Source organism: Puntigrus tetrazona, chromosome 22 (assembly GCF_018831695.1).
Source record: "Puntigrus tetrazona isolate hp1 chromosome 22, ASM1883169v1, whole genome shotgun sequence".
NCBI lineage: Eukaryota > Metazoa > Chordata > Actinopteri > Cypriniformes > Cyprinidae > Puntigrus > Puntigrus tetrazona.
The window spans coordinates 11,268,948-11,296,330 of record NC_056720.1 but is presented as its reverse complement, the minus strand read 5'-3'; the positions used below and the strand labels follow the sequence as shown (position 1 = coordinate 11,296,330).

The 27,383-nt window shown below is 38.3% G+C and overlaps 2 protein-coding genes across 7 annotated transcripts in view; one reads left to right on the top strand and one right to left on the bottom strand.

The window, feature by feature from the left end:
- The window catches only part of LOC122327734 (CUGBP Elav-like family member 5), a 1,183,696-nt gene that overhangs the window by 354,492 nt on the left and 801,821 nt on the right, over nucleotides 1-27,383 (top strand). The gene's annotated exons all lie outside the window — the stretch shown is intronic.
- On the bottom strand, nucleotides 808-27,383 carry shdb (Src homology 2 domain containing transforming protein D, b). Of its 4 annotated transcripts, none has more exons than XM_043223292.1 (8): nucleotides 27,179-27,383; nucleotides 26,020-26,602; nucleotides 23,202-23,352; nucleotides 18,269-18,481; nucleotides 8,867-8,944; nucleotides 7,297-7,462; nucleotides 5,827-5,946; nucleotides 808-1,777 (listed from the first exon to the last, which is right to left on the bottom strand). In XM_043223292.1, exons 2-8 carry the CDS (start codon nucleotides 26,356-26,358, stop codon nucleotides 1,591-1,593), a joined length of 1,254 nt encoding a protein of 417 aa, XP_043079227.1. In that variant the 5' UTR covers nucleotides 26,359-26,602; nucleotides 27,179-27,383; the 3' UTR covers nucleotides 808-1,590. The 4 variants fall into 4 exon arrangements, with proteins under 4 accessions (XP_043079227.1, XP_043079229.1, XP_043079228.1 ...); XM_043223294.1 differs by having other exon boundaries at nucleotides 8,876-8,944; XM_043223293.1 differs by lacking the exon at nucleotides 27,179-27,383 and adding an exon at nucleotides 27,120-27,139.

Here is a 27,383-nt window from a genome sequence, read left to right as displayed (position 1 = left end):
GAACAACTACCTGAAACACCATAGAAAAGGGGAAATAAAGATTTTTCTGACCAATTACTAGTTATTAATTTGAGATATTAGTCAACCAATCACACACTTATATTAATAAGCCATATAAATCATAATATTGAGCCTTTAATTGTTATTTTAAGTGCACGCTTAAGTGCAGATGTATTACTCTTATCTGTATGAGCAAAAGTGATGGGAGTATTTTAAGTTAAATGCATATGATCAAATGATCTAGGTTAACGACAGCACGAGCAGCCATGTAAGGGTGCTGCTACTTACATGTTTTGGACGATAAGCCACGTTTGGTTGATGAACAAAATGAACGTTTGCATATCCTGACTAATGTACTGTAATTACCACAGAGACCAGCTATTAATGATCTGTCCGTCAAGGAAAATGCCACTTTCTGCGATTTAGTTTTTTCATGCAACTAAGTGGCTAAATGAAATATTACCATCCAAGTTTTTATTTCACCGACTAATGGCTAGTTGACTATTAGGGAGGAATCCCTACCTAAAAAAAAAAAAAAAAAAAAACCCAATCATACAGAACTCTCTAGTGGCCACCCAAAACACCTTAGAAACCACCTAACACCCTAGCAACCAGGTAACCACGAAGAACACTTTAGCAACTGCCTAGAACATCTTATCATCCACTCAGAACCTATTAGCAACCATTTGGAGCACCCTAACCACAAGACTGTTTTTTGATGAAAAGCGTAAAAATGGTCTAGATCTCTCAAATTGTCTGCAGCTGGCATGAATAGCAGTTTGAAGCAATGGTTGTTAACAACTAGCACTCTTTTTAGAAATTTTATTATAGAACACATGTAAACCAGTTTAAAACAGCAGCTACAGAAACACATTTTCAGCATTTTATGGTATTGGTGACCTAATATTCCAATTACAGGAACATCTCTGCAAATAATCATGATTCAAACATCACATCGAGTTTTTTTTTTTTTTTATCAGTTAGAATCAGCTACTGTCCTCAACGTAAGCTGCCAACATGCACTGATCTACGGCCAGCAACCGTGACAAAGACAATGTAAGAACTATAAAGTCTTTTTGAGGACTATTGTCTAGAGCAAGCCAAACATTTGTGTGTGGTCTCAGGGGTCTTTACTACAACCAAAAGCTTTACAAACTTTAAAGAGCAGATAGTCATAAACGGTCACATTGAAGTGTGTTTTACAGCAGCTATAAAAATACAGAGGCCCGTCTGCTCGTCCTAAGAGGATGCTAATCGATCAATAAACATTAGCGGTGGCTAATCCACCGTCCAAGCGGAGAATAACACCGACTGAAGACAAGCAACAGGTCTCGCTGCCACCAGTCTGGTACGTTTCATTCGATGAGATGGAAAAGTGTTATTAACAAGAACGTGAAATAGCGTGTGAACAGATCTAACTGTAATTTGACCTGATGTGTCCATTTTAGAAGTTGATGTCCTCAATCAGATGCTGTTGTACTATTAAATGCACGTTTGTATACGTTGATGCTGATTTTGTCGAAGAACTCTTCATATCCAACGGCAAATCCCTTGGCTGTTTTTTTCCACCCATGACAGTGCTCTGACCAATCAGAGAGTCTGAACCAGCACAGGGAAGAGCAAGGACAAGTGTTCGGCTCCTTTGATGGGGAGTTTGTGTGTGGTGTAGTAGTGGATCACTTCTGGGATGGTGTCGAACGGAGGGCTGTTCTGGCCCAGGATATAGCGGCCGTCTTTTGACTGGCTGAACTTCATGTGCATGAATCCCTGGCAGCTCCTGAAAAAAAACATGCAACACTGCCATTAATCTTCAGGCATGTTGGGCAACATAAGCAGCTTGGAAATGATCTTCGCAAAGCAAAACTAATTTTAATCTCTTCTGTAAAATTCACAAATTAATTATGCCTGAAAATCAAAACACAAAAAAAACAGCTGTGGGCACACTTTAATTTAATTCTCACTATTAACAAACTTTAACTATGACTTTACACCTCAGACTCCTAATTTGCTTTTTGCTAGTTTAGGGATGTATAGTTCGGTCATGCAGAATATGTGCTTCATATATAAATTTGTAACATATTTCAGAAAGTGAAATATTTTAAGTTATATAGTATAGAATTCTATAGAAATTCCATCTCTTGTTCCTTGATGCCACAACAATGGGGAAGACTGTGGACGGACAGGGAAGATGATCAGAAGACCTCCACAAACATGTTAAGTCACAGGAGGTCCATTACTGAAATGAGTGACTGTATCAAAGCATGCTAAATGCAAAGTTGACTGGAAGGAAGAAATTGGGAAGGAAAAGGTGTTCAAGCAACAGGGATGACTGCAAGCTTGAGAATACTGTTAAGCAAAGCCCACTCAAACACTTGCGAGAGCTTCAGAAGGAGCAGACTGAAGCCATCTTCAGGTAAAGAGCTACCAAGACACTTTGAAACAACACCAGCAGCATCTTAACTGGGCTTTTTCTCAGTGGTCCAAGGTCCTCTGTTCAGACAAAAGTATCTAAATCTCATTTGAAAATCAAGGTCTTGAGTCCAAAGGAAGACTAGAGAGACACAGAACTCAACCTACTCGAAGTACAGTGCTAGGTTTCTGAATTCCGAGATGGTTTGGGGTGCTGTGACATCTGCTGGTGTTTGTCCATTGTGTTATATCAAGCCAAAAGTCAATGCAGCCTTCTGTCAGGTGATTTTGGAGCACTTCATGCTTCCATCTGCTGACCATGACATAACTGTGCTTGATTGGTCAGCCAAGACCAGTGAAGACCCAACGGAGCCTCAGCAGAGCCACAGACTGATCTCTTCATTCACTCCTCACTTTGAAGAACTTGACCTTTTCTGCTTTGCAAATACTGATTGATTTTAGGAAACATTCTAATATTGTGAGATACTGGATTTTCACTTTTACCTTTAAAAAAAACTTTCAAAAATGTCTTACTTTTTAAATTTAAAAATTAAATAAAAATACTTTGATCTTCTAATTTTTTTTTTTACTACTCTGATACAATGTTAATTTGTACATGCTAAAAAAAAGGCCAATGATATCTTGTATAATTTGAAAGATTTTTCTGTAATTATTTTTTACAGGTGTTTTACCACTCGTTTGAATCCCATAATTGCATTGTGTTTTAGCCTTAATAGAAAATGTCCATAAAACGAATGAATAATGTCACGTGTAATAAGCTGACTGTACATTATCTGTTACTTTACCAATTTATTTTTACTGTGTACTTCACAGGACCATACACACACACACACACACACACACACACATATATATATATATATATATATATATATACATATACATATATATATATATATATATATATATATATATATATATATATATATATATATATATATATATATATATATATATATATATATATATATATATATATATATATATATATATATATATATATACATATATATATATATATACATATATATATATATATATATATATATATATATATATATATATATATATATATATATATACATATATATATATATATATATATATATATATATATATATATATATATATATATATATTTAATAGTCTTTAATAGAGATGACAGCTAACTAACCACAGATAAATTCCGATCACGTCATCATGACTCGACAGCTTAAATATAACCTGATCCCTAGGTGGGGTTGTGAATATGGTATTTGGGTCAGCGTTGAACAAAAGATTACCAGCGATAAATAGGACAATCTGAGTGATGGTGTAAAAGAATATCATAACTTCAGCACAGCTCGATGTGAATATCATTCTCCACCTCCCCTTTAAGACTGCTCAGCCCGAAAGGCTGGATTTCTATGTATAGAAACAGGAAGTCGTTTGTTAGTTTGAAGCTGTCACACTACTATATACCATTCACCTTAAAAAGTGTGAATGAAAACACATGGAACTCTTTCAAAAATCAAGCGGCGCGTTAAAATTCAAGACTTAACGCGTTCAAGGAGCACGTCGTCTCCAACAAGGTATTATCTGCCAGGTACGTGACGAACAGAGTCACTTCTGGGCTCAAAATAAAGCCTGTGCATCTCAATGACGGCCCGTTCAAAGCTCTCAACGCTGAGCCGCTGTCACTTTGATTCGGATCAGGCCTCTGAAGCTGTAGACGCCCCCGTGATGACATCAGACGGCGTCGTTCATTTACTCCAACGTTCGCCGTCCGAAAGCGTTTTTCACAAATCTGATTTCATGTGAACAAAGTCTCAGCATGTCGCTGAACGTGTTCTGGAGGGTTTTTTTGCCTGTGACTTATAAAGTGTGCATGCAACACTAGGCGTGTGTGATTACCGAGTGTGTTCAGGTGTGTGAAAGGCTTTCTGCAGGTCATTCATATTCATTAACGCTGCCAGGAGAAGCTTTGTGAACTCGAGAGCTGTTCACCTGCCTGATTACAGCTCGGGGAGAATAAAGGAAGATGAAGAAAGAGGAGGGGGATCAGGGGTTCTGGATCAAGGCGGTAATTAGAGCTGCGAGATTTGACCAGATAAGCACTATCGCTCCAGCTGATAGCCTATCGAGAAGCGCATCAGTGTGCAAATGAGACGGGGACGTTTTGTCCAAGGAGGTGAGGGAGGGAATTAAATCAAAAACACAATTATGAGAGAATGTTCAATATGATAACACTGTAAAATAATGGAAGAGCAAATATGTATGTGAAATATGAGATCAAACCGAGAAATGTGATTGAACATTTAAGTAACACTGACTTTAAAATGTCACACGACAGCAGGTAAGTCTCCACACTAAAAACAGGTGATTATTCATAGCAAAACCACCATTAATAGTAACATATAGTCAAATATCACACACATATACATATATACACATACATATACACATACACACACACACACACACACACACACATACATATATACATATATAAATAAATATAATATATACAAATTATATTATGCCTTAAAAATTGGAACTAAATGGTAGATACATCTATAAAGTACACAAAATGAAAAAAATAAAATAAAATGTAATATAACATGTAAGAAAGATATTTAAAATGTACAATTATAATTATATATGATATTATATATTAAGGAAATATAAAGGATAAATAATATGATTGTATTGTATTATATAAACATTACATAATATACCTAATATAATACATCTATAAAAAACCCAAAAATATATAAGTGGAATGTTTTCATATATTTATAATATATATTTATACAATATATTTTTACATATGTATTATATATTATAAAATATAAACAAATAAAAATAATTCTACTTCTATTTTATCTATCTGTCTACAATAGATTTCCTTTTTCTATGTTTCATTGTTATTGTTAAAAAAATGTGTATTGCGTTACATAGGCTAACTGAGACTCGTCATAGCGCTTCCATGTTATTGATCTTTTGTTGGTTTTGATTACTTCTATTGTCTTCATATGCAAGTCACTTTGAAGCGTCTGCTAAACGACTGAAATGTAATTTATACATTGTACACATTATACACATGTGCAGTATATATTTAAAAAATACACAAATTTGCATTAAATTAAATTGCATTACATTACGCATATTTTCTTTCTTTGAAACAATTCTGTTCTTTGAAAAGATTAAAAGAAAAGAAAAAAAAAAACTAGGTAAGAATGAAGAACAAAAACAACTAAGACACAGACAACTAGACACAAATGAAGCAAAACACAAGGCAATTAGCTGAAATGGGGTAATGGGGATGAGATTTGCTCACTTCATTTAACGGTAATGGAGGGAACGGAGAAATAAAATGTTGCTATAGCTGATGGAGGAAGAGGTGTAGCGCTGTACCTCAGAGAGAGAGAGTAGTCCAAGCGACTGGTCTCGCTGTTTCGTACCAAATAACTGCACTCCTTACAGAGGGTCAGTAGAGACTCGGCCTCAGAGCGCGAGAGAGAGCCGTGATACCATCTGAAAGACAGCACGCATGCAAAGAAGTCAGTAAGTCATAACACGTCATTAGCATACTGAAGTTTTTAAAGGTCACTGCACCCCAAAATGAAAATTGTGTCATTGGTCACTTACCTCCATGTCGTTCCAAACCTGTAAAAGCTTCATTTGTCTTCGGAAAACACAGTTTAAGACATTTTGGATGAAGACCAGGAGGCTTGTAACCGTCCCATTGGCTGCCAAGTTATGAACACTGAAGTATGAAAGACATTGTCATAATGCTTCATCTGCCATCAGAGTCACTTCAGAGTGACTTCATTCAAAAAATTTGTCACCTGATACCTTTGGTGTATCGCTTTGATTGGAAACAGCGCATTTGTGTATTACAGCTGACACAGAGTGGAGCCTATTTGCATGCGGTACTCTCTAAAATTAAGCTACGGTGACAAATTTGTTGAATAGTCTTTTTTTTTTCTTGTACTCCAATTGCTTTATAACATCACGGTTGAACCACTGAAGATGTCTTCCACACTTTTCTGGACCTTGACTGTGTTCATTACATGGCAGTAATTGGGACAATCACAAGCTCAAATGAGCTAAGCTTTTACAGGTTTAAAATGACAAGGGAGTGAGTGATTAATGACAAAATTTAAAGGTACGGTAACAAAACTGGCTCATTTAAGGATTTGAAGAGAATAGAAAATGTTACTAAGAAAACTAAATCACCTGTTTAATCATATTTGGCACATTTGAAATCTAACACCTGTAAATATTTTGCGAGTGTTCGAGTGTTTTGAGTGTTTGTGACTGTCGTGGCATGTTTTCCTGTGAGACCCCAGCTGCTGTCTGTGTCTGGGGAAATGTGTATCCTGAACAGCTGACTAATTTGCAGCAGTATTTTGGATGCACTTGACTGCACTTTCTAATGCACACCGCCCCCATAAGTCATATTCTCATAGCCATAAAACAATAACTCACTAGGCTGGTGTTACCACAGGCACGAGACGTCACACTGAAACCAATCAAGTGCCTTGAAAATGTCAAAAATGGTAATTCTGTCACCATTTACTCACCCCCTATGTCGTTCCAAACCTGTGTGACATTTTTATTTTCTCCGTGAAAAGCAAAAGAAAAAAACGTCTTGATGTTTTGGACCCCATTGACTTTCAGTTGTAACATTCATCGAAATATATTCCGCAGAGAAAACGACATTAGGGTTGAGTAACTGATGACAGAATGTCAATGCCTCAAGATGCATTATGGGATAGCATTCTAATTGCGGCATTTTTAGCTTAGCCGTCTCTGTTCCTCTCCGTTTCCTCCTCTTTTTTCTTCAAACCTCTAATGGTTTGTGGTGCGCGTTGGACGTACACTTGTTTCTCCAGGGGCAGGGTGGGATCCACTCTCTCGCCGATCATGGAATGAGGTTCGCTTGGCTTGCGTAGCTTCATGCTCCCTGTGGTTGGCGGAGGCCTGGGACACCTCAGGCGCTCTGTGGGAGAACAGGAACGATCCCACTCAGCACCCTCGAACTGCACTGCATGGGCACAGCGAGAGAAAACGATTTAATTCAATGTCAAACAGCAGTGGAAAAGTGATTGAAAAAGTTTTGGGGTTTTATAACATTGCGTAATAACCAGGAATGACATGACAAGGCTATAAAACTCGTTTGTGATAATCAGATTTAGGGTTCCCGTGATCGATTGCTACGTGGCATAATGTGAATGCAGTTGACTAATTGGTTTCTGTCGTATTTCACCGGGTTGCGCCACCTATCTTGAAATAGGTTCCATACATTCGATATTAAACATTAGATATGCGTGTCACATCATGCATGGTTAGGACAGTTAACAATACTGGCTTTGCAGAGGAGGAGGAATCTAAACCAAAATAGCAAGGAGTAACAAAACAAGAAGGCTGTAGGATGTTTATAACGCAAACATACCGGGGTTCAGAGTCAAAAAAAAAAAAGGGTGAAAAGAGATCTGTGGATCCAGAGGAGAGGTGGAATCAAATCAAGTGTGAAAACTAGGACTGTTCCAGTTTTTGGCATCTTAGCTATCAACCGATATTTTTTAATTTATCGGTAAGTAGGTATTTAATTCTATGTGCTCCTTTCTCACGTTAAAACATTTAGATCATCATTGCTAAACCCAATTCAACTGTGCTGTCAAGCATTGACACTAAGGGAGCATCTAATTGGTTATCTGCCAATATTATTTAATTTATCGTCAGGATGAATATTTAATTTTGTATATTAACTTGTTGCATTTTAAAATTTAGTAGGAATGCACAATGTTATGTTTGGGATTGCATGCAAGAACAAAATCATCAACTGCACGATAATGTCAACAGTCACTAGAACATACAGCAGCAGAAAGGCTTTCCAGGGTCTTTTGGAATTACAAAATACACCATTTATTGACGGCCATTCACAAAATGGAAATAAATCTGTGTAATTTATAGATTTACTGATATTTAGATTTAGCTTTGTGTTCTCATTTTTCGCTTAAAGTAATTATTGCTTTTATTAGCTTTTGTCTTTTTTAATTATTTAAATTTTGTTTTATTTTACTTTAGTAATATTGTTGCACCATTCTAATTTTGGTTCACGTTTATCATTTCCATCTAACGTTTACCAGTCCCCTTTAGCTTTGTGTCAATTAACGAAAATGATTTGCAATAGTTTTGGCTAACGATAACACCACTGATATTGGCTAGAACTGTAACATGGCGTCATCCCGAGTGAAAACATAACCGAAAGACAGGACTGACCCCGTGCGCTCATCGCATGCTACTGTGATGAGAGCAACATGAGTGGGAACGACTGAAATCAAATGGGAAGCAAACGGGAGATTTCCAGCAAAACAGTGACTCGGCGAGCTCGACGGATACAGGACACTGGAGGGGCAGCGGTGGGGAGGAGGGGGTCAAAGTTCACCTTGCTCACCGCAGATGGGCTCCTCCTCCAGCTGTCCGACCGGAGGAGGCCACGGCAGCTCGGTCAGATCTTTCATATCTATGTCGGTGAAGAGCGAGCGAGAGATGCAGACAGTGAAAGACAGAGAGAGAACGGTGAGAAACAGAGATAACTGAGAAAAGAGAGACAATCCACTGATGTCAGTCTCCACGCATTGCTTATCAGGCAGGAAATGCAATGTGAGAGCTGACTCAACATCTAATTACCATCCCAATCCCATAAATCTCATTACAAGCACATATATACACACTCAAACCGTATCTGCAATGGGATGTATAAAGCTAGAGGTGCGTATTTTTATGCTTTTGATTTCCAATAGTTTCAGAACATGCACAGAGTTCCATGAAAAACTTAAAAGGTTCCACTAAACAGCTAAAGTCCAAAACTGATCTCATTCTCAGACTGTTTTAGGAATCGTTTTTAATTAGCCGACTATTCAGCTACTACGAAATTTAAATAAGTAAAAATATTGGTGCGCAAACTCCACATTCGCGCATCCCAATCGCCTCGCTTCCAACTCTCACACTTGCATGGGGTGCCTTGTAACGCATGCAAGCGCGTCGCACTTACAAACAGGATTACAAGATGAAGAATAGGCCAAAGGGGAGATGTGTGACATCTTTATAAACAGACCACCATCCGACACCTCCACCCCCTTCATCGCGCCCTCTCGAAAAGAACATGATGGGGTGATGTTTGGAAAAAGAAACAGGCGGGCCCATACATCCCCCGCTGACTGGTGAATTATTGAAGGCAGAATGTCACAGACTCTTTCGCCCCGCTCCCTGTGCATTATTGATGCCTGGCGCGGAACAATGGTCCCATCTGGAGAACTAGAATCAGAGAGTGGACCCGCTAATCCTCCTTCAAACCCGGCTAACCCTGTAAATAATCGGACTAATTCCACCGATACCGTAGATGATTTCGCAAATAATCCAGTGTAATTCTTAATGAACCAACTGAAGTGACCAGCCAAGCAGACGAGCTATACTACGCTATACCTCTGGACTAAAAAAAAATACTTTGTTGTAATGTAAAAACTACGCGTTTAATAAAAGCATACATTATAAACTATTTATATTAAATCGATATAATTTATATAATTTACAGTTTGTGTTGTGCGTGGATGAAAACAGACACAGAATTAACGTTTGCATGCGAGCGCTCTCTGAAAAGGCACAGAAACACACACACAACAGTGCACTTTGACACAAAACAAACCAAAAACAAGGATGAAACGGCAGTACGTATGGGATAAAGCACTGGAATTTAGGTATTCGCGTCGCAAGGCCATGTCCGGGAAAATCATTCTGACACAGGCAGCAGCCAGTGGCTCATCCGTTTGGCTGTTATATTATGGAAATAAGATTGCAAAAACAAATGTGCGTTGCATATTTCTCACTCATTTTGTTTGTAGTTTGGGAATCATTTTGGGAAGACAATTTGTGCAACTGTTTTAACTACTTTTGTCATTATACAACACGGTTTCCATTTTCTTTCTCAATAAACGTTTTTTGGACACATCTATATTGTTAGTAGAGATGGAGACGTTTTTCGTTGAAATGGCTATAGCTTGCTTGGGGAATGGGGAAAAAATTTTATCATTTACAAGTGTAAAACACCCACAACTTTCTAAAAAATTTTAAAAAATCTCCAAACTTCAAGAGTTTCTGTTTAAATACTTAGTAAAAAAAAAACCCACCCAATTATTGCTTGCGTTTTTCTTAAAATTCTGGGAATTCATTCATTCTTAGAAAAACACAGAAGAAAATTTGATCATTTAAATTAGCCAGACTTAAACGTCAAGTTTTCCTGTTTATAATGATATACGGCACTTGACGCTGACTGCTAGAATAGGTCTGAAAAAACCAGAAAAGTGCAGTTGTGTCAGGCGCCGCAAAAAAGGGTTAGAGGAGATTACATTACACATCATCGCATTCATTCCCAAAACATTGCTCTGGATGAAACATGAAGCTAATAAATACACGATTACAACAGTGTATAACGTGCATGCGATTTTTATGACATCCTGCCTATTTTCATAAGTGTTTGTGCGAATCTAATAACAAAAGGCTACAAATAGCATATTTCAGTCACATTAGATTGTATTCAGAGGTTATTACAAATACACAGTGATGGTTTGACTACAAAATCTGGTCTGGACAGAGATTTACATACATACATACATACATACATACATACATACATACATACATACATACATACATACATACATACATACATACATACATACATACATACATACATACATACATACATACATACATACATACATACATACATACATACATACATACATACATACATACATACATACATACATACATACATACATACATACATACATACATACATACATACATACATACATACTCTAAATCTATAGACCTACAGGTGCACACCGGCCCGAGACGTTTCCGTCCCTTCACTGTATGACTTTAATGCTCTACATTAACTGTCCCATCACTCCTGCGGTTCCAGCATGCCTGTCAGACCCAGTCAGGCTGACAAAGGGCAGCGCATCAGTGCCTGTTAGCAGGCCTGGAAAAAAAAAACCCCACACTGAAGAGCGCCAGCCACTCGCCACAAAGGTCATCTCTGGGCTACAATACATCACGCTGGGACAGATGGCCACAGCATTCGTACATCATTACTACTAAAGCACAAGGCTATAGAGAAATGAGTCTCTGCCTAGAAATGTGCAGAGACGGCAGATTACTCTAAGTGCGAGAGCCCATCTGGAATAATGAAAGCCTCATTTGAGCGCGTAATAAAAAGAAACGATGTTACATCACTGCAAAACTGTGATTAAGTCTCAATTTACACAATAGATGTTATTACCAAAGGTGCAAACAAACTCTTAATGCGCTTTATGCTTTGGTAGCATTTTATGTGAGCTGTAAAACCTCATCTGGAGGCCTTTTTTTCGCTGTGTCTGGATTCAATTAACATGAGGCAGCTAACACGCACAGATTTTACTGCTAATGTGACAATTAAGAATGAGAAATTGCTATTTTTATATAAGTTTTACAATATTCAATACATATTTCTTTATTGTTTTTCACAAAAGTAACAAGAATTAATCCTTGTTATTAATCCTTGTCTGCATATGCATATTACGCACATCACCCATCCATCAATCTATCATCCATCCATCCATCCATAATCCACCCATCATCCATCCATCAGCCTATCATCCACCCATCCATCCATCCAATCTATAATTCATCCATCTATCAATCATCCAATCATCCATAAAAATAAATGATGGGTGGTTGGATGGTTTATTATAACATTATTAAGTAAGACTTTATTTTAGGGTCCCTTAACTAGTTGCTCATCAGCATGCATATTACTATTTATTAGTAATAATTAAGCATATATTAATGCCTAACATTGCATGACCTTATTCTACATCCCGCCCAACACCTAAAACCTAACAACTACCTTACTAACTATTAATAAGCAGCAAATTTTAGTTTAAATAAATGTAGAGTTTAAGGGAAAAATCGTAGTTAACGGTAAATAAGTGTTCCCTATTCTTACGCATTACCAAATATTAATAAACATATAAACAGTACAACTAATGTGCGAAAATATTACATTGTGAATATCATAAATACTTCATACGTCACCTAAATCTAGTGAAATTTGAGAAAACTGGTAAATTCAATATATATTTACCGCACAGAGACCGTATTAACGGTCACAGTGACAAATAAAGTTAATGTGATATTTACCTCACTTATTGTTCTTGTAATTACCGGAAAACAGTACTAAGAAAATCCCATTTCTCCCCTTTCATTACATTCATCCTTTTACGCTCCACTGTCTGAGCTTTTTATCTTCTGTAAACCACTTACCGCCCTCTTTCCTCTCTCGCTTTCATTTTTCCTCCTAAGTGAGATGATATTCCCTCTTCCATCCCCCCCACATGTATCCCTCTCTCTCCTGCCTCAGTGTATTTGCGCGAGAGCGAATTACCAGGACATGCCTTTTCATTACTGTCACAAAGAGAAAAAGAGAGAAAGAGAGGGAAATAAATTGATATAGGAGCCATTCTCGCTTCCCCCGGGCTTGCTTACAGCCGCTTGACAGACCCGGGACACGCGAGCCACCACTTTCTCTCTCTCTCTCTCTCTCTCCTTCACTCACACCGACCATGTTTCCTCAGCACCACTTGAAGCCAAAACCAAATCCTCCACACAAGTGATCCAACGGCGCTTCGGTTTGGGCAGAAGCGTGTAAGAAGTTTTAAAGAGGACTCATTTGAAAATGAGTCTATTTGTCCAGTATCTATTCTGTGACTCCTTTTAACCCCACAAGCCGAGTCAAGAACACAAACAAGCCTTCGTGGACAAAATGATGGACGGCTACACCAGTGCCCACATCCTCTACCGGCGTGACTCGATGATCTACAGTCGGTGGCGTGTCGCTGAATGCATCTCTGCGGTTGATTAGCGTGGTAATGAGTGCAGAGAGGCTTGAGGGACGTGCCGGGCGGCCGTGTGGCTTAAGTGATTGTGGTAATTGAGTGGATAGTGACAGCTTTGCAATGGCCTAATTAAGGCTCGCTGGACTGGGGCCAAGATTTTACCGTCATAGTCACACTTTTAACAACCGAACCGAGACGGAAAATGGAGCTGAAATGCAAATAAAACCAAACCATCTGTTGTGAAGGCATGTCAGCGTACAAGCGAGAGAGTCTGGGATATGTTTTATACGACATAACACTGAAAGATTGAGCTAAAAAGCATTGCAAACAGCTGTGAATTTTTTTTTAATTTTTACCCGAGGGACATGTTGGTATGTGCTACTATACCTTTAAGACTATATGGTAATGACCCACTTTAATGATTGGCTTACTGCTTTGAATGTAAAATAAAGAAAAGCACTGACATTACGAAAAAAAAAAAAAAACTATATGAAAATCGTATTTTTCACCTCAGGGACATTTAAGTTAATACATTTTGCTACTACACCTTTAGGGCTAAGTGCTATTAAAGGGTTACTTCACCCCGAAATGGAAATGTTGTCATTACTCATTTACCTCCATGAAAACCCATAAAAGCTCTGCTTTACTTGGGAACTCAATTCAAGATATCCGTGATGAAAACCAGGGAGTTTATGACTTGACTGCCAAGTAATAAACACCGTCAAGGTCCAGAAAAGTATGAAACGCATCGTCAGAATAGTCCATCTGCCGTCTGCCAACCATAACATTATAAATCTTCAAGAACACTTTTTGTTTGCAAAGAAAATGCAAATAATGGCTGTTGTCAAGAAACATCAACGCACCAGCAAAGGAGTTTGGGATCTGTTTTATATGAATGGAACATTAATGTTACATTATGCTACTGTATCTGTAAGCTTATACGCTAATGAATGCCACGCATCATTTAAATGTCCCGACTGAGTTTGAGGTTTTCAATTAGCGTGATTGAGGCAAATATCACACTTTTGCTGCAATTGCATTGCGTTGACTTTGTATGTGATCTACTTGTCACTCTTGATGCGCACACACCATGAGACTATACGCTAATGACCAACATTCTGATTGGCTAAGCTCTTTGAATGGAAAATGTTTAAAAGCACTTCCATCAGTATGCAAAATACTTAAAGGAATAGTTCACTCAAAAACTCAAAGTACGGCATATTTCACTCACCCCAAGCCATGCTGTATACTTTAAAAAATGTATCCTGGCTCTTCCGAGCTTGGTAACGCTTGTGGATAGCGCTCCTTATTTTGAAACTCTGTAAAAGCTACCTTATACGCCTTTGGGGGTATTTCTAGTTTTCAAATTATGATGTAAATTACGTCAAAAAAGCAAGAGCCTTAAACTCTTAACTGTGTTGGTCTGAAAAAAGACAGTCATATACATCTAGGACGGCTTGGTGGTGAGTTACTTGGATAAATTCATCTGATTATGTAACTCGTGTTAATTGTACCAGCACTGCTCTAAAATATTGTGTTTTAATCTGTATTTTGCTCAATTTTGAAAATCTGTATTTAATAACTTATTTTACTCAGAAAGACGCTCTCAGAATGCATTTCAAAAAATGCACAAAAAAAAATGTTTTTGCCCCCAAGCAGTGTTGAGGACAACATGTTACAAGTAACACGAATTCACGCCCCTTCGAATTTTTGCAAATTCGGCCTATATTAACAGAGCATCTGATTGGCTGAAGGTTTCAAACGGGTCCAATGACGGACCATTTCTCAAATTGAAAATGGCCGTATGTGCGCTAAAGATGCTTTAATGTGTTCCTATGTCTTTCTGTCCCCCTCAGCTCATGCCGCTCTCAGTCCGGCCGTCTTTTTCACTCCCTTCTCCCCTGAGTGTGATAATCACCACTGCTGGAGGGGTAGATGGGGGAGGAGGTGGATGGAGATGCCCCTGCACCCCTGCGGTGGTTTATCAGCCTGAGTGTGTCAGCACTGCAGGAGGACAAACCTGTCAGAGCTGAAAGGGTGAGAGAGGGAGGGAGGTTGAAGGAGAGCGGAGGTGTCAGCGTGTGACTGATTGCGGCCCTCCACTCGCAAGGCTACAGCCCCCTCCTCACCATCAACCCGTCTCTGCACACAAATCTCTTCACTCGCACCAAAACACATAAGTGCTTTCTGCATCGCTTTTCAGCGGTAGAGCCGTGCAGCCACTAGAACATGTCCAAAAGTACAAATACTGGACAATTAGTCGACTGATTGGTGTCCAAAATTTCAAAAACACAGATTTAATTCATTATTGAGTCATCTATAAAACTGGGTTCACATCAGTAGTATATATATATATATATATATATATATATATATATATATATATATATATATATATATATATATATATATATATATATATATAAATAAAATTGATTCTACTTGAAACCCATTTATTGGTAAAATTGCACATTTCCAATTAAAATAAAATATTTAACAATTTAATCATATTGACTTTCATTTGCGCAACCGAATGTGTTTCACACTATTACAAGTGAATGAATGCATTAATAATTTATTTTGGAATATTTCATTTTAAATTATGTATTTTTTTCCTCTCTTTTTTTTGCATTTTAAATGTTTGTATTATTTATTGAGTGTAATTTATTATTTAAAAAGTGCGATTAAAAACTAATTTACAAAGGCACAGCAGAGATGAGTGGCCCACAGAATGATTAACTAAGTTAACATGCTACTTTAATGTGTATATTTATGTCATTCATCATTCATTTAGTTTTCATTATTCGGTTATTCAAAAATGTAGAAGAAAAATAAAACTACTGTAAATTGGTAAATACAAAAATAAAATATTTAAGTAATAAAAACAAGAATAGAGTGATGCTGAATTATCTTTGGGATAAATTATTTTTATATAAGTCAACACACAAAATGCCAAATACTATGGATTATTAATGATATCTTCCTTAACTAGTCTGTCTTAAGGAAGCCCTAAATAATCAGGGTTCATCAGACAAGGATCAGATGCAATTTGTATAGCTCACACAATTTGCAATCATGGCGTTTATTAATGACGTTCTTTATTTCTGTGCTACAAAAGCAGGTCTTCACATCAGCAGTTACCACTGGCCCCTTGCGCTCACTTTCTGTCTCTCAGCTAAAAATACAGAGTGCTTCTGCAGCAGTAAACCATTGCCGTTTCGATGCTGGGAAGTGCTGTGCTCATGCATGGCGCTGCTGACCACTGGTTCTGCTGTACTGAAGCTCAGACATGCTGAGAAGGGCCTTAATTAATGGAAAAAAGTGAGTGTTTGTGTGTTGGAGGTGTGCGTGGTGAGCCAGGCGGGGGATGATTTATTCCAGTGTCACCTTGACCCCTGACGCAGAGATACAGCTCAATTAAACAGGATTGGCCCCACGGCACTGCTTTCATCTACTGCCCGTGAGTTCTGCAAAACACGCGCACACACCAGGCCACATACACTGGATCCAAAAACATCCACATGGGACGCTTTTCACATCTGTCTGCGACCAAAAACCAAAAATTCGAATGACCTAAACCATAATACACCAAAGAACGCAATCAAATAAATGAAGTAAGTAGAATTGATTCTTACAGGCTGTATTGTTTATTCTGTGGTTATAATTGCTCTTCAAGGCTTCTGTTTCCAAACACTTTATAAATCATTATGCATAGATCTATAAAACTGGCCTCAGATCAGTGGTAGAACATGAAACAGAATCAACATGAAACAGCATTCGCAACCGTTTTACTCCCGTAATGTGGCGTGTTTGCAAGTGAAATACAATATTCAACGATTTAATCAGATTGATTTTTTCTTTGCGCCTTTTCTGCTGCAGGCAACAATGAAAAATACTTTCCCACTGAATCCTTCACCTCAAATTTTGCAGTTCTGTTGGGAATTAATCCATTGTATGGTGTTTTGGAGACGTGCCATCCATGCATGTAGTAATTTCCAGTACTGTATTAAACTAAAATACGTTTTTTTAAAGCGTTTTTTACTTATTTAATTTTTATTTAGTAATGTCATTTAAAAACAACGTAATCTCGCTGTTCCAAAAAACATGAACAAACAAATGAATGCATATGTATTCATTATCAATGTATGCATTTAAGGTCACATGTAGAATATATCTCTCTCTGTCTGCGACGTGGGATTCACGTGTGATAAATGCAGGGATACAGTTAGGCTGAAAGGGAAGATTTTGAAACTAGAGACATGCATTCAAACTTTAAATGAGGATAGTAAGAATGTGAGGGCTGTAGATACGGCTTTCGATGCTAGTTCACCGACATATACATTGTTCGTTTCTGGTATTAGATCCTGTGCAGCAGGGCAACTGGGTGACTGTGAGAGAGCATAGTCGCGGGTCAAACACCGCTCTTCCGTTCTCATCAAAACAACAAACCTTCACAGAGACCCACCGAGAAACCTGATGAAAGCGCTCCAGCAATTAGCCATTCAGAACGTGAAAACAGAGACACCAGCAAACACAGTCCAATGTTTACCGGTAGAGTGTCTGACATCAAGTCAAATTTGAAAGTGCCGTCTAATGCTAAATGTAAATTCGGTTTGATTGCTATTCTCGTCAGCGCCAATGATGTTTGACTTTGCCAGTCGGAGATCGCTGAAAATAACATTAAAGAGGTGTGTATGAACTTGCAAGTGCAATGACTAATATGCTCAGGTCCTCTCCCTGCTTCACGGGGTAATGAGATACATAGCAGACTGTTGTCACTCAATGGCTATATTAATTTATGGTAAAATATCATCAGTGACAAAAAAACACTTAATAAAGTCTGAAGAACAGACAACTTTTATTTTTACCCTCAAACTCCAGCAAATTAAAGTGGCTAGTCGGGTTACCTGCAAAAGCTTTGGAAATGTGTTCCTTCTTCCATTCCCACGGTTGGTCGTATTCGTCAGCGGGCCTGTCGTCGTCCTGCGGGAGCCTGCTCTCCCTCCCCTCCTCAGGCAGATCCGGCTGCCCCGGGACGCGCTCCTCATATGGGGTGTCATAGAGCTGGACCTCCCCTCTCCCCCAGCCTCCCGCTCCACCTCCAGCTCTCCTCTGCAGCTCTGCAACACCAACCAAACTTGATATAAACTTTCACAAATTAAATCTTATAAAGCCACAGATAAGCAATTAGATGAAAAAAATAAGCCAAATTCAAAATAACTGTCTTTACACATAGAATGCATAGAACTCAGCTTTATACTCCATTTCTACTTCTACTTTCTATGTTTGCTGCATATTTTGCCCTGTCATCTTTTATGTAAACATACTTGGTGACAAAGCTCTTTCTGACAGTATAAAACCAGCGCCTTGCAATATGAGCATGTCAATCACATGCGTCAATCGTGAGCATGTGCACCGACATACGTTGGATTGCAGTAATATTTGGTATAAAGCAGTATATTTGGTGTAAAGTAATATTTATACAAAAAAAAAAAAAAAAAAAAAAAAAATCACAATTACTCGATTTGAAAAAAAAAAAAAAAAAAACACACACAACAAACATAGCAAAACCTTAAAATTCGAATTAAACGATAAAATCTGAAGAAAAAAAACAAAACAAAAAAAAACAGCCCTAACTGGAAGAAACCAATTGAAGTTTGATGCTTGTGAATAATTGTGAGGAATTTATCAACTGTTTAGACCCATTTACTGCAGAGCATCCATGAGCAAGTGATGTAAAGCTTAATTTCTCCAATTTTCATTTTTTGGGGGAACAATTTCTTTAAACAAAACCAAACTGTGCTTACACACTGGGTGTCAGTCACGTGGCCCGTCCAAGTGCAGTTCGTGGTCAGAATAAGTCACAAAGTGAACCAGACTTTGTCTTGACAGTCCAACATCTGGCTTTGTAAGATTAGCGTCATAACAGTTGGCTTCGAAAGCTGATACAGGCATCTTCTAGAAGTTTCACTGTCGCGTATTGTTCATTAAAATGGTGCGAGACAGGCTGCACTGTTAAATCAAGACACAACAATAAATCGATATGTTCCCTGGGCTCCACAGCTGGGCTCCCTCGCCTGGGCCACATTAATTATGAAAATGTCTGGTGAGGAGTGGCGGGGTATGAATCTGAAGGAGAGACAAATTGTGTTTGCACAGCTTGCCGGCTTTATACGGGAGGGCTTAACAAAGAGAGAAAGAGTATGTTTGTGTGTGTGTGTGTGTGTGTGTGCGCGCAGACCCAGTCTAATCTCAAGGACTGGGGTCTCTCATTTCTCCTGATTTTCATTTCCATTATCATACCTCTCGAACGACAAGCACCAAACAACAGGATGTCTGAATGACCTTCAAGTGCTTTTCAGCAAAAATAACAGTCGGTTAAAAGCCTATACGGAAAAATCTGCAACTACGAAATGTTTTAGGAATATCATACTTTTATTTTAGCTCAAGTTTGTTTGCTAAACTTTTGCACTTTTAAATAATAATAATAATATTAATAATAAAAACCTTTTAAATTTTTGAAAATTTAAATTTTGCATTTACAAATGCTAAAATAAGTACTTAAGTAACTAAAACTTATTACAATATAGACTTAAAAACCAAACAAAAAAGCCCTACTAAAAGTTTAATTTACCTTCAGAATAAAAAAAAAAAAAAAAAACAATAAAAAAACAAAGCATTAACAAAATCAATCACAGCATTATGCCCATTTTCATTTTGAGAATTTTTTTTTAAAGATTACATTTAAACTAATATTTACCTTTAAGCATTAGATAATGCAGAAGGAAATCTAAATATGTTATTTTTAGATTATGTAGTATTTTAGTATCTATTAGTATCTAATAGCATCTATTATTTTTATATTCAGCTTCATTTTAATTTTAGTTAAAGTTTTAGTATTTGAAGTTAACTTTAACTTGGTTCATTTCAGTTAGGGGAAAATTTCTCCTAATGTTCATTTAAGCTTTTTATTAAATATTAATATTTTACTTTGGAGATGTAAAAGCTTTAGTAAACTACATCAACATTGACATGCACAAGTAAATGCACAATTTTAATCAATACAATAAATGAAAGTTTTATACCAGTTAGAAACCCATATGGATACGATATATTGTGCAAACACCGTATTTAATAGATACTATATGTAATAAAGAACACAAACGTTGTTGATTCAGTGTGAATTCAGAACATTCCCCTAATCTTTTCAACACTAAATGCTAATTTACAAAGACATCCATGAATTAGTCACTTGAGTTTTATTCGGCGAACAGCCCAGACGTAAAAAATTACGAGAAGTGTGAAACCAAACAGACCAGACATGGGAAGGACTGCCTGGAAAGAAATACTGGCGTGAACGCGTGCTTTAATGAGAAAGAACGAAAGAAAGAAAGATGGAGAAGAAATCAGGCAGGCGTAGAGTAACAAGAGAAAGACAAACTTTAACCTTCACACATCCTGCTTCTATTGGGCTCCTTAGCCGTCTCCATAGCGACAAAGAGGAGGCCCTGAGGGACAGACCCTGAGGTGGAGGGAGAGCTACGGGAGTGTGTGTTGATGTTAAGCGTTTGTGACGCGTGAGAGAGGGGCTGCTAGATTCCCCCTCTACCTGAGAATTGATGGAGAATGAGAGAAGAGATTAACCTGTAGAGATGGATTGAAAATTAAATGAGGCTGCCTTGAAGGCAAGACCGATCTGAGGAGAAATTAAGGTGGATGCTGGGGTCCTACAGCACAAAAAAAAAACCCCAACACAATTCCTTGAAAATATCTATGGAAGGCAAGACATTTCAGCTGTGTTCCAAAATCTAGCAAAGTATGTCTTCGTAGACAGCTACCATAGACAGTGCTTGTATTCTTTTCTCATTGCAATGTCTTCTCATTGCTTCCCATAAGTACAGTAACTTTTGCAGTTAAAAAAAAAAAAAAAAAAAAAAAAAAAAAAAAAGGTAAACTCTTTAAAGAAACGTGGCCCTAAAGTTAACATCCTCACTCAAATGGCTGAATAGCACAGATAGGAGTCGCGTTAGCACATTGCTAAGCTAATGCTAGTCACGAAACTCTAAAAGTAGCACAGAAAATATAGCCCTAAACAAATACCAGGTACAACATTTCAGTTTTATTTGGGCTGAATTATTTAACTGCAAGTTTTATGAAACACAAATATGAATGAAATTCTCTTCTGATATTGCAGAAGCGTTAGCATTAGCAGTTTTCAGCCGTTGGTTGGTAGAGGAAATTTTATTACTTTTTTATTATTCTTTTTTTTAATAAACTTTTTGCGAGCAAAATACAACTGTGTTTTGTTATATAAAAAAATAAGTCCCTGAAGTCATACCACCAACATTTTGAAGCAGCCGTGCGCTTTTTAAATGCTAGCTGCTAGCAAGTTGCTAAATAAGGACTACAGCTATGATAAAGGTCTGAGTTTACATAAACCAGGTAAACATGTTAGCAACTTGCATTGAAGTAAATGTGTTCTAAATTGACATTTTGCAATTCCTATTGCATTTTAGCTAAACGATAGCTTTCTAAACTGTGGCAAATAAGAAAATCATCCATATTAAACTCTTGGCCCGAAAAACATAATCCAAGAGCCATTTAATTGACAACTGATCATATTTAAATTATATAAACATTTTATGCAATTAATTAAATTGTCTGAACACATTAAAAACTCTAAAAACAGTAAGTGGAATTCGGTATCACAGCATTATAATTTACAGTGTGGAAAAATGAATATGAATTTTCAGTAAAAAGTACCATTAGAGCCGCAGTTAATAACTTTTTGTGATTAAAGTATACAAAATTTACATAAGCGAGTGCACCATGAAACCATTTTCCAAACCGTGTTGTTGGCTTGTCCTGAATCACTAAGGTACATCTATAATAAGGGTTTATATTCGGACTATTTAGACTGGTCCGGGGAGCTACCGCTGTGAAGTAGCCCAGTACCTGTGTGATTCGTCATAGACAGCTCTGGCTACTTTAGGTAAATTAAGGTATAATTGTATCATTCACAATGTGGAACAAAATCGAATGGGAAAGTCTCTTGAGCTGATGCTAACTACAGACCCCATTTTCTCATAAATAAAACACTATACTAAAAAACCCATAGGAAATTCCTGAGGGAACCCATAGCAAATTAGCCTTCCTGGCCAGCAAGCTGCCAACCACGATTAAAGAACTCTACTCGAGTTATAATTAGTTATAATCGTCATTTCCCTGGATTCTGCTGGTATCACCAATGCATTGTGGGCCTGCTTCAACTGCAAACGATACATGCAATGCCGACTTAAAGAAACATGCCACTATTTTTTAAAAATAGCCTAATTTTCCAACTAGCTGGGGACCATTTTTAGGCGCTGCGTAACCGTTGCACCTGCCGCGGTCAAGCTCCTTTTTTTAATGCCAAAATGAGACTATAGTTCCTAGCCGTATCGGATCATGTTCCTTCTAGCTTTGGCCAGGTGTTTCAGAAAACCGTATAAAGTTTGTTGGGTACCTTTTTGGAACAGTCTTCCCCGATGATGCCTTAAATACTGTCTAGGTTTTAAAAGATTTAAATCTCTCAAATCGGCAAGCGAGAAGGGCAAAGTTCAACAATTTGCAAGGAATAAAACAATGGAACAGATTACATGAATATAAAACAGTGACGTGCGAGACTCAGCAGTGAGTCACTGTCTGACAGCTAGCTCTGGATGTCTGGGGAGGGACCGAGAAAGACACACTCATACTTCATACTCATTCCCTCCATACGGCAAAACCAGACTCCCCTGGGCTATGGGAACACACACACACACACACACACCAAACGAAAAGGGACGAAGTCTGACTGACCGGTTATCACTTTCTGGGCCTCATAGGGCTCCATGTAGCCGTTGTTCTCAGGGGTGATCGGGCCTTGAGCGGTTTCGGGACGCGGGTCCAAACGGGCATCGAATGGGTCGGAGTAGTCGGTGTCTCCCATGACTGGAGCTGAAGGAACCACCTGGAACGAGAACAAAGATTTGTGATGACCAGAAGTGGGAACGCAAGAAATCCCTTTAATTCGCTCCAACTAATTGAAGATTATCTCAGTTTGCTGAGGAATGAACGAAGGGGAATAATTTTACATGATTATGAGGCAAAGACACCCCCCTTGTGCTGTGTATTTCACAGAGAAACGCAGCAATGTGTTCATGTGCACCTGAGCAGCTCATTATCCAGTGTTTTCAGTGTCTTGGAGAAGCACAGTTCAAACAAACGCCATCTCTGCAAGCTTGCATCACTTATAACATTAATCTGGGAGCACAACATGAAACCATCTTCAACTTGTAATGAGGAACGAGAAACGAGAGAGGAAAGACAGCTGTATTTTAAAATGTAATTGTAATGTAATTTCTTAACTCCTCTTATGCACGACTACTTAACATTTTAATGTTAATGTAATATAATTTAAAATAATAATATAATTCTGGAGCTCAAAAGCAGTGTTAAGCGGCTGAGAAATATTTGGAACAGTAGGCAAAAATGCATTGCATGGGTCAAAAATGATCTATTTCTCATTTATGCCATAAATCACTAGATAAACGTTCATGTTCCATGAAGATATTTTACAAATTACCTATCGTAAATATATTTAAAGGCAATTTTCCCAAGCTGTAAGTAAGAGCTGTAACTCGGTCAAATATTGTCCTCTCCTAACAAACCATATATTAATGGTTAATAAATCTTTATTTATTCAGCTTTTAGAAGATGAATAATTCTCAATAATAAAAAAATTTACCCCATGACTGGTTTTGGGCTCGAGGATTGTGTAATATAATACAATGTACACTGTAATTTGTAATTAACACCAAGATTATTATACGTTTTACAAGAAAATGCTGTTTTATTGTGAAAATGACTAGCAAATTGTACAGTAATCTGTTTATATAAAAATTTATATATTGTACATTTTACACACTTTATTTAAATAATTTAATGTGTACTACTACTACTACTACTACTATTAATATTATACTCGTTATACTCATCTGCATTGCAGTTTTTAGTGATTTGTGAAAATTACAAGCAATATTTATACACTGTACATTTTATACATTCATATAAATATAAAAAAAAAATTGAACCACATTGCGCAGCTCTACAAATAAAAATAATATAGCAGTTTCAAAATTAGAAAAGAAAAAAATTTCCTTCCAAAACCCTTATGAAATCTCTTACTTTCAAAAGGTGTCCCTTCAGCAACACCACCTCACAAAAGACAAGACGCAGGACAAAAAAAAAAACGCTCACAAAGACCCCGTGAAGCAGGAGGAGGCAGTGTGGAAAGTGTTGATGAGCGTGTTTGGAGGTGCGTTCATCTCCCACACCAGGCCTGGGAGGAAGCCCTCAATCAGCTGGCACTGAGACAATTACAAAGACGGCCATATGGTCTCTCAAACAAGCGCTTTAGCCGACGGCTCCATGCGGGCACCATTCAGCCCCGCAAACCACGGCGCGCAACAATCTCCCGATTTCCCACCAGGCAAATCGGCCAATTGTCTGGCTGATCTTTAACAAGACTACGAGGACAATAAATCTGAAATGTTCATTAGGAACGCTATAAAAACTTAATTAGGATTACGGTGGAAATTAATGAAGGTTAGCAGGGAATGATGCGTGACGGTGCTCGCAAGACAATGCACTTAGAGGGTCGCCATTAAATTGGGGTTTAAATCGATGGCGCGACATTGGCACGGCCGTTCTTCAAGCCCAACCAATCAGCTCGCTCATCACTGGTACTGATTACAATCAATGAGACTGCACTGAAGGCTGCTATCCGTCTGTGGCCATGTGTGTGTGCTGATTCCTCCGCTGTCCGCCAGTATCGAGTCTCTACTCAATGTCTGATCACAGGACGAACCTTCCTGGCTCTTGTGAGTATTCTCTATGGGGCCGCCCCAACCCCACCAGCCTAACTAAACTCCATGTATTATTCAAGAGCTTCAGCTATGGTGGATCAAGGGCTTTTGACACCTACGGTGCTCCGAGACACGAAATCTAATGCAGGGTTAACAGAGGGTTTACATGAAAGATTGTTTCACACCGCAAATCACTTGTTTGACAGTCTGTTTTATGAATTTCATCTCCTGATGGCTTCAGGTATCACCACAACTCCTAAGATCTACGACTACTTAGAGCTGTAAAATACAGCAACTGGTTTATATTGAGTTCATGTATAGGCCTACACAATCCAATTTTTTTCCACATAAACACTAAAAATATATCTACACTGGTGTAATTATATATATATATATATATATATATATATATATATATATATATATATATATATATATATATATATATATACAATTTTAATTAGACATACATGTAGTCACCACATGTGAAAATGTTCTCAAAAAACTTGCATAAACACTCCCCCCATCTCCCATTGGTTGGTCAAATACATAACCCCGCCTCCAGCATTACACCATTGGTTGAGCACATTGTTGTGATGAACTGGTTGGTTGGTTTTAACATCAAGAAAAATGTCTTTAAAATAAACATTTCCCACAGTATTTAAGCAAATTTAACACAAAATGAAACAGGACATTTTTAATCCTTTTTAAGTTACTTGTCCAGCGCAGATAATATTACAGTCTGTACTACAATATTGTAAAAGACTCACCGGATCTGTTGGTTCCTCTAAAGACACAGAGCTTAAGAGAATCTTGCTTCGTCCCAGGTCTTGCGAGTCCACCTTTATAAGGCGATGCTTGGGCGACACAACCTTGATATCCAGACTAGAGGATTTCAGAGGAGAGCCAAAGCCCAAGTGGGACGTTTCGGTCGACCCGTTGTCGATTCTGGCTCTGTTCTCGAAGTCTTCATAAGGGTCTTCAAAGTCAAGGTTCTTCTGAGCGCGGTATGCCTTCAATATCTCACTCTCGCTGTAGTCAGGTTTGGGCGGTTGGGGGGGGACTCGCTTGCTCCCGAAACTTAAATAGTCCTTCAACCACTTTGCCATTCTTTCCTGTTGGTGAAGGACACAAAGACTCCAACGGTCCTCAAAGGGTCCTACGCTGACCTACAACGAGGCCAGGGATCTAGACTGCGGATGAGATTATAAGTTTATCCACAAACTAAGCAGACTGCCATGGAAATAATGCACTGAACTCATGCTTCAGGCACAACTGCGGTCCTCAAACGAGGTCGATCCCCGGAGAAGCCGACCTGGATTTACAGGTGGTCCATGGACAGCAAAGACACCTCTGCAACAACAGAAATAAACACACAGGGATAAGAACAACACATTTATTCGGCTAATAACGTCCACAATGTTAAATCTGAGGAGTTATTTCGATGTAAACACGACGTCCCACCCGCAGACCTGTCAGAAAATGATTAGAGAGCGGATGCTAAATATGACAGATAGACGTTTTACTTTCGTAGCAAAACTGCTCGAAAGAGCAGCAGCCGCAACAAGCTGTTTAAGAACAAAAGCAAACAAACTAGAGGACTCGCACGTGCTCCCGACGCGCGCAATAAACCATTTCTACTCGACCGCACGAAGACGTTATTTCACAAAACGAAAAAAGCCTTAACGCCGAGGTCCTGTTTCGATCAAGGGGCAGATGAAAACGGACAACTCCGTGAGATAACGGCGGCGAACTTCTCTCGTGAACTAAACGTGAACGGTCGCACTTTCAGTCAACGCTGAACATTTCGCAGCTGACACGCCGTGCACTTCATCAAAATATTCACGCGTACATATATATATATATATACGTATGTATCCAACTGCTGACGGGAATCAAAAGCCGCTGATGGGGTCAAGTTGTACTCACGCTTTTGATCTCGGCGCTAAATGATCGTGGAAGTCCGGACGCGGTTCTCGCGAACGCTACAGTGTTGCGCGCGCGAGGAAGAACGCGCGCGCGCGGCTGGGGAACGGGCGAGAAGAATATATGAGGAGAACAGCAACGCTCGCCCGAACGCGTCTGGCAGCGAGCGAGCGAGAGAGCTGTGGCGTTTAAAGGGGAGGTCTTCGCA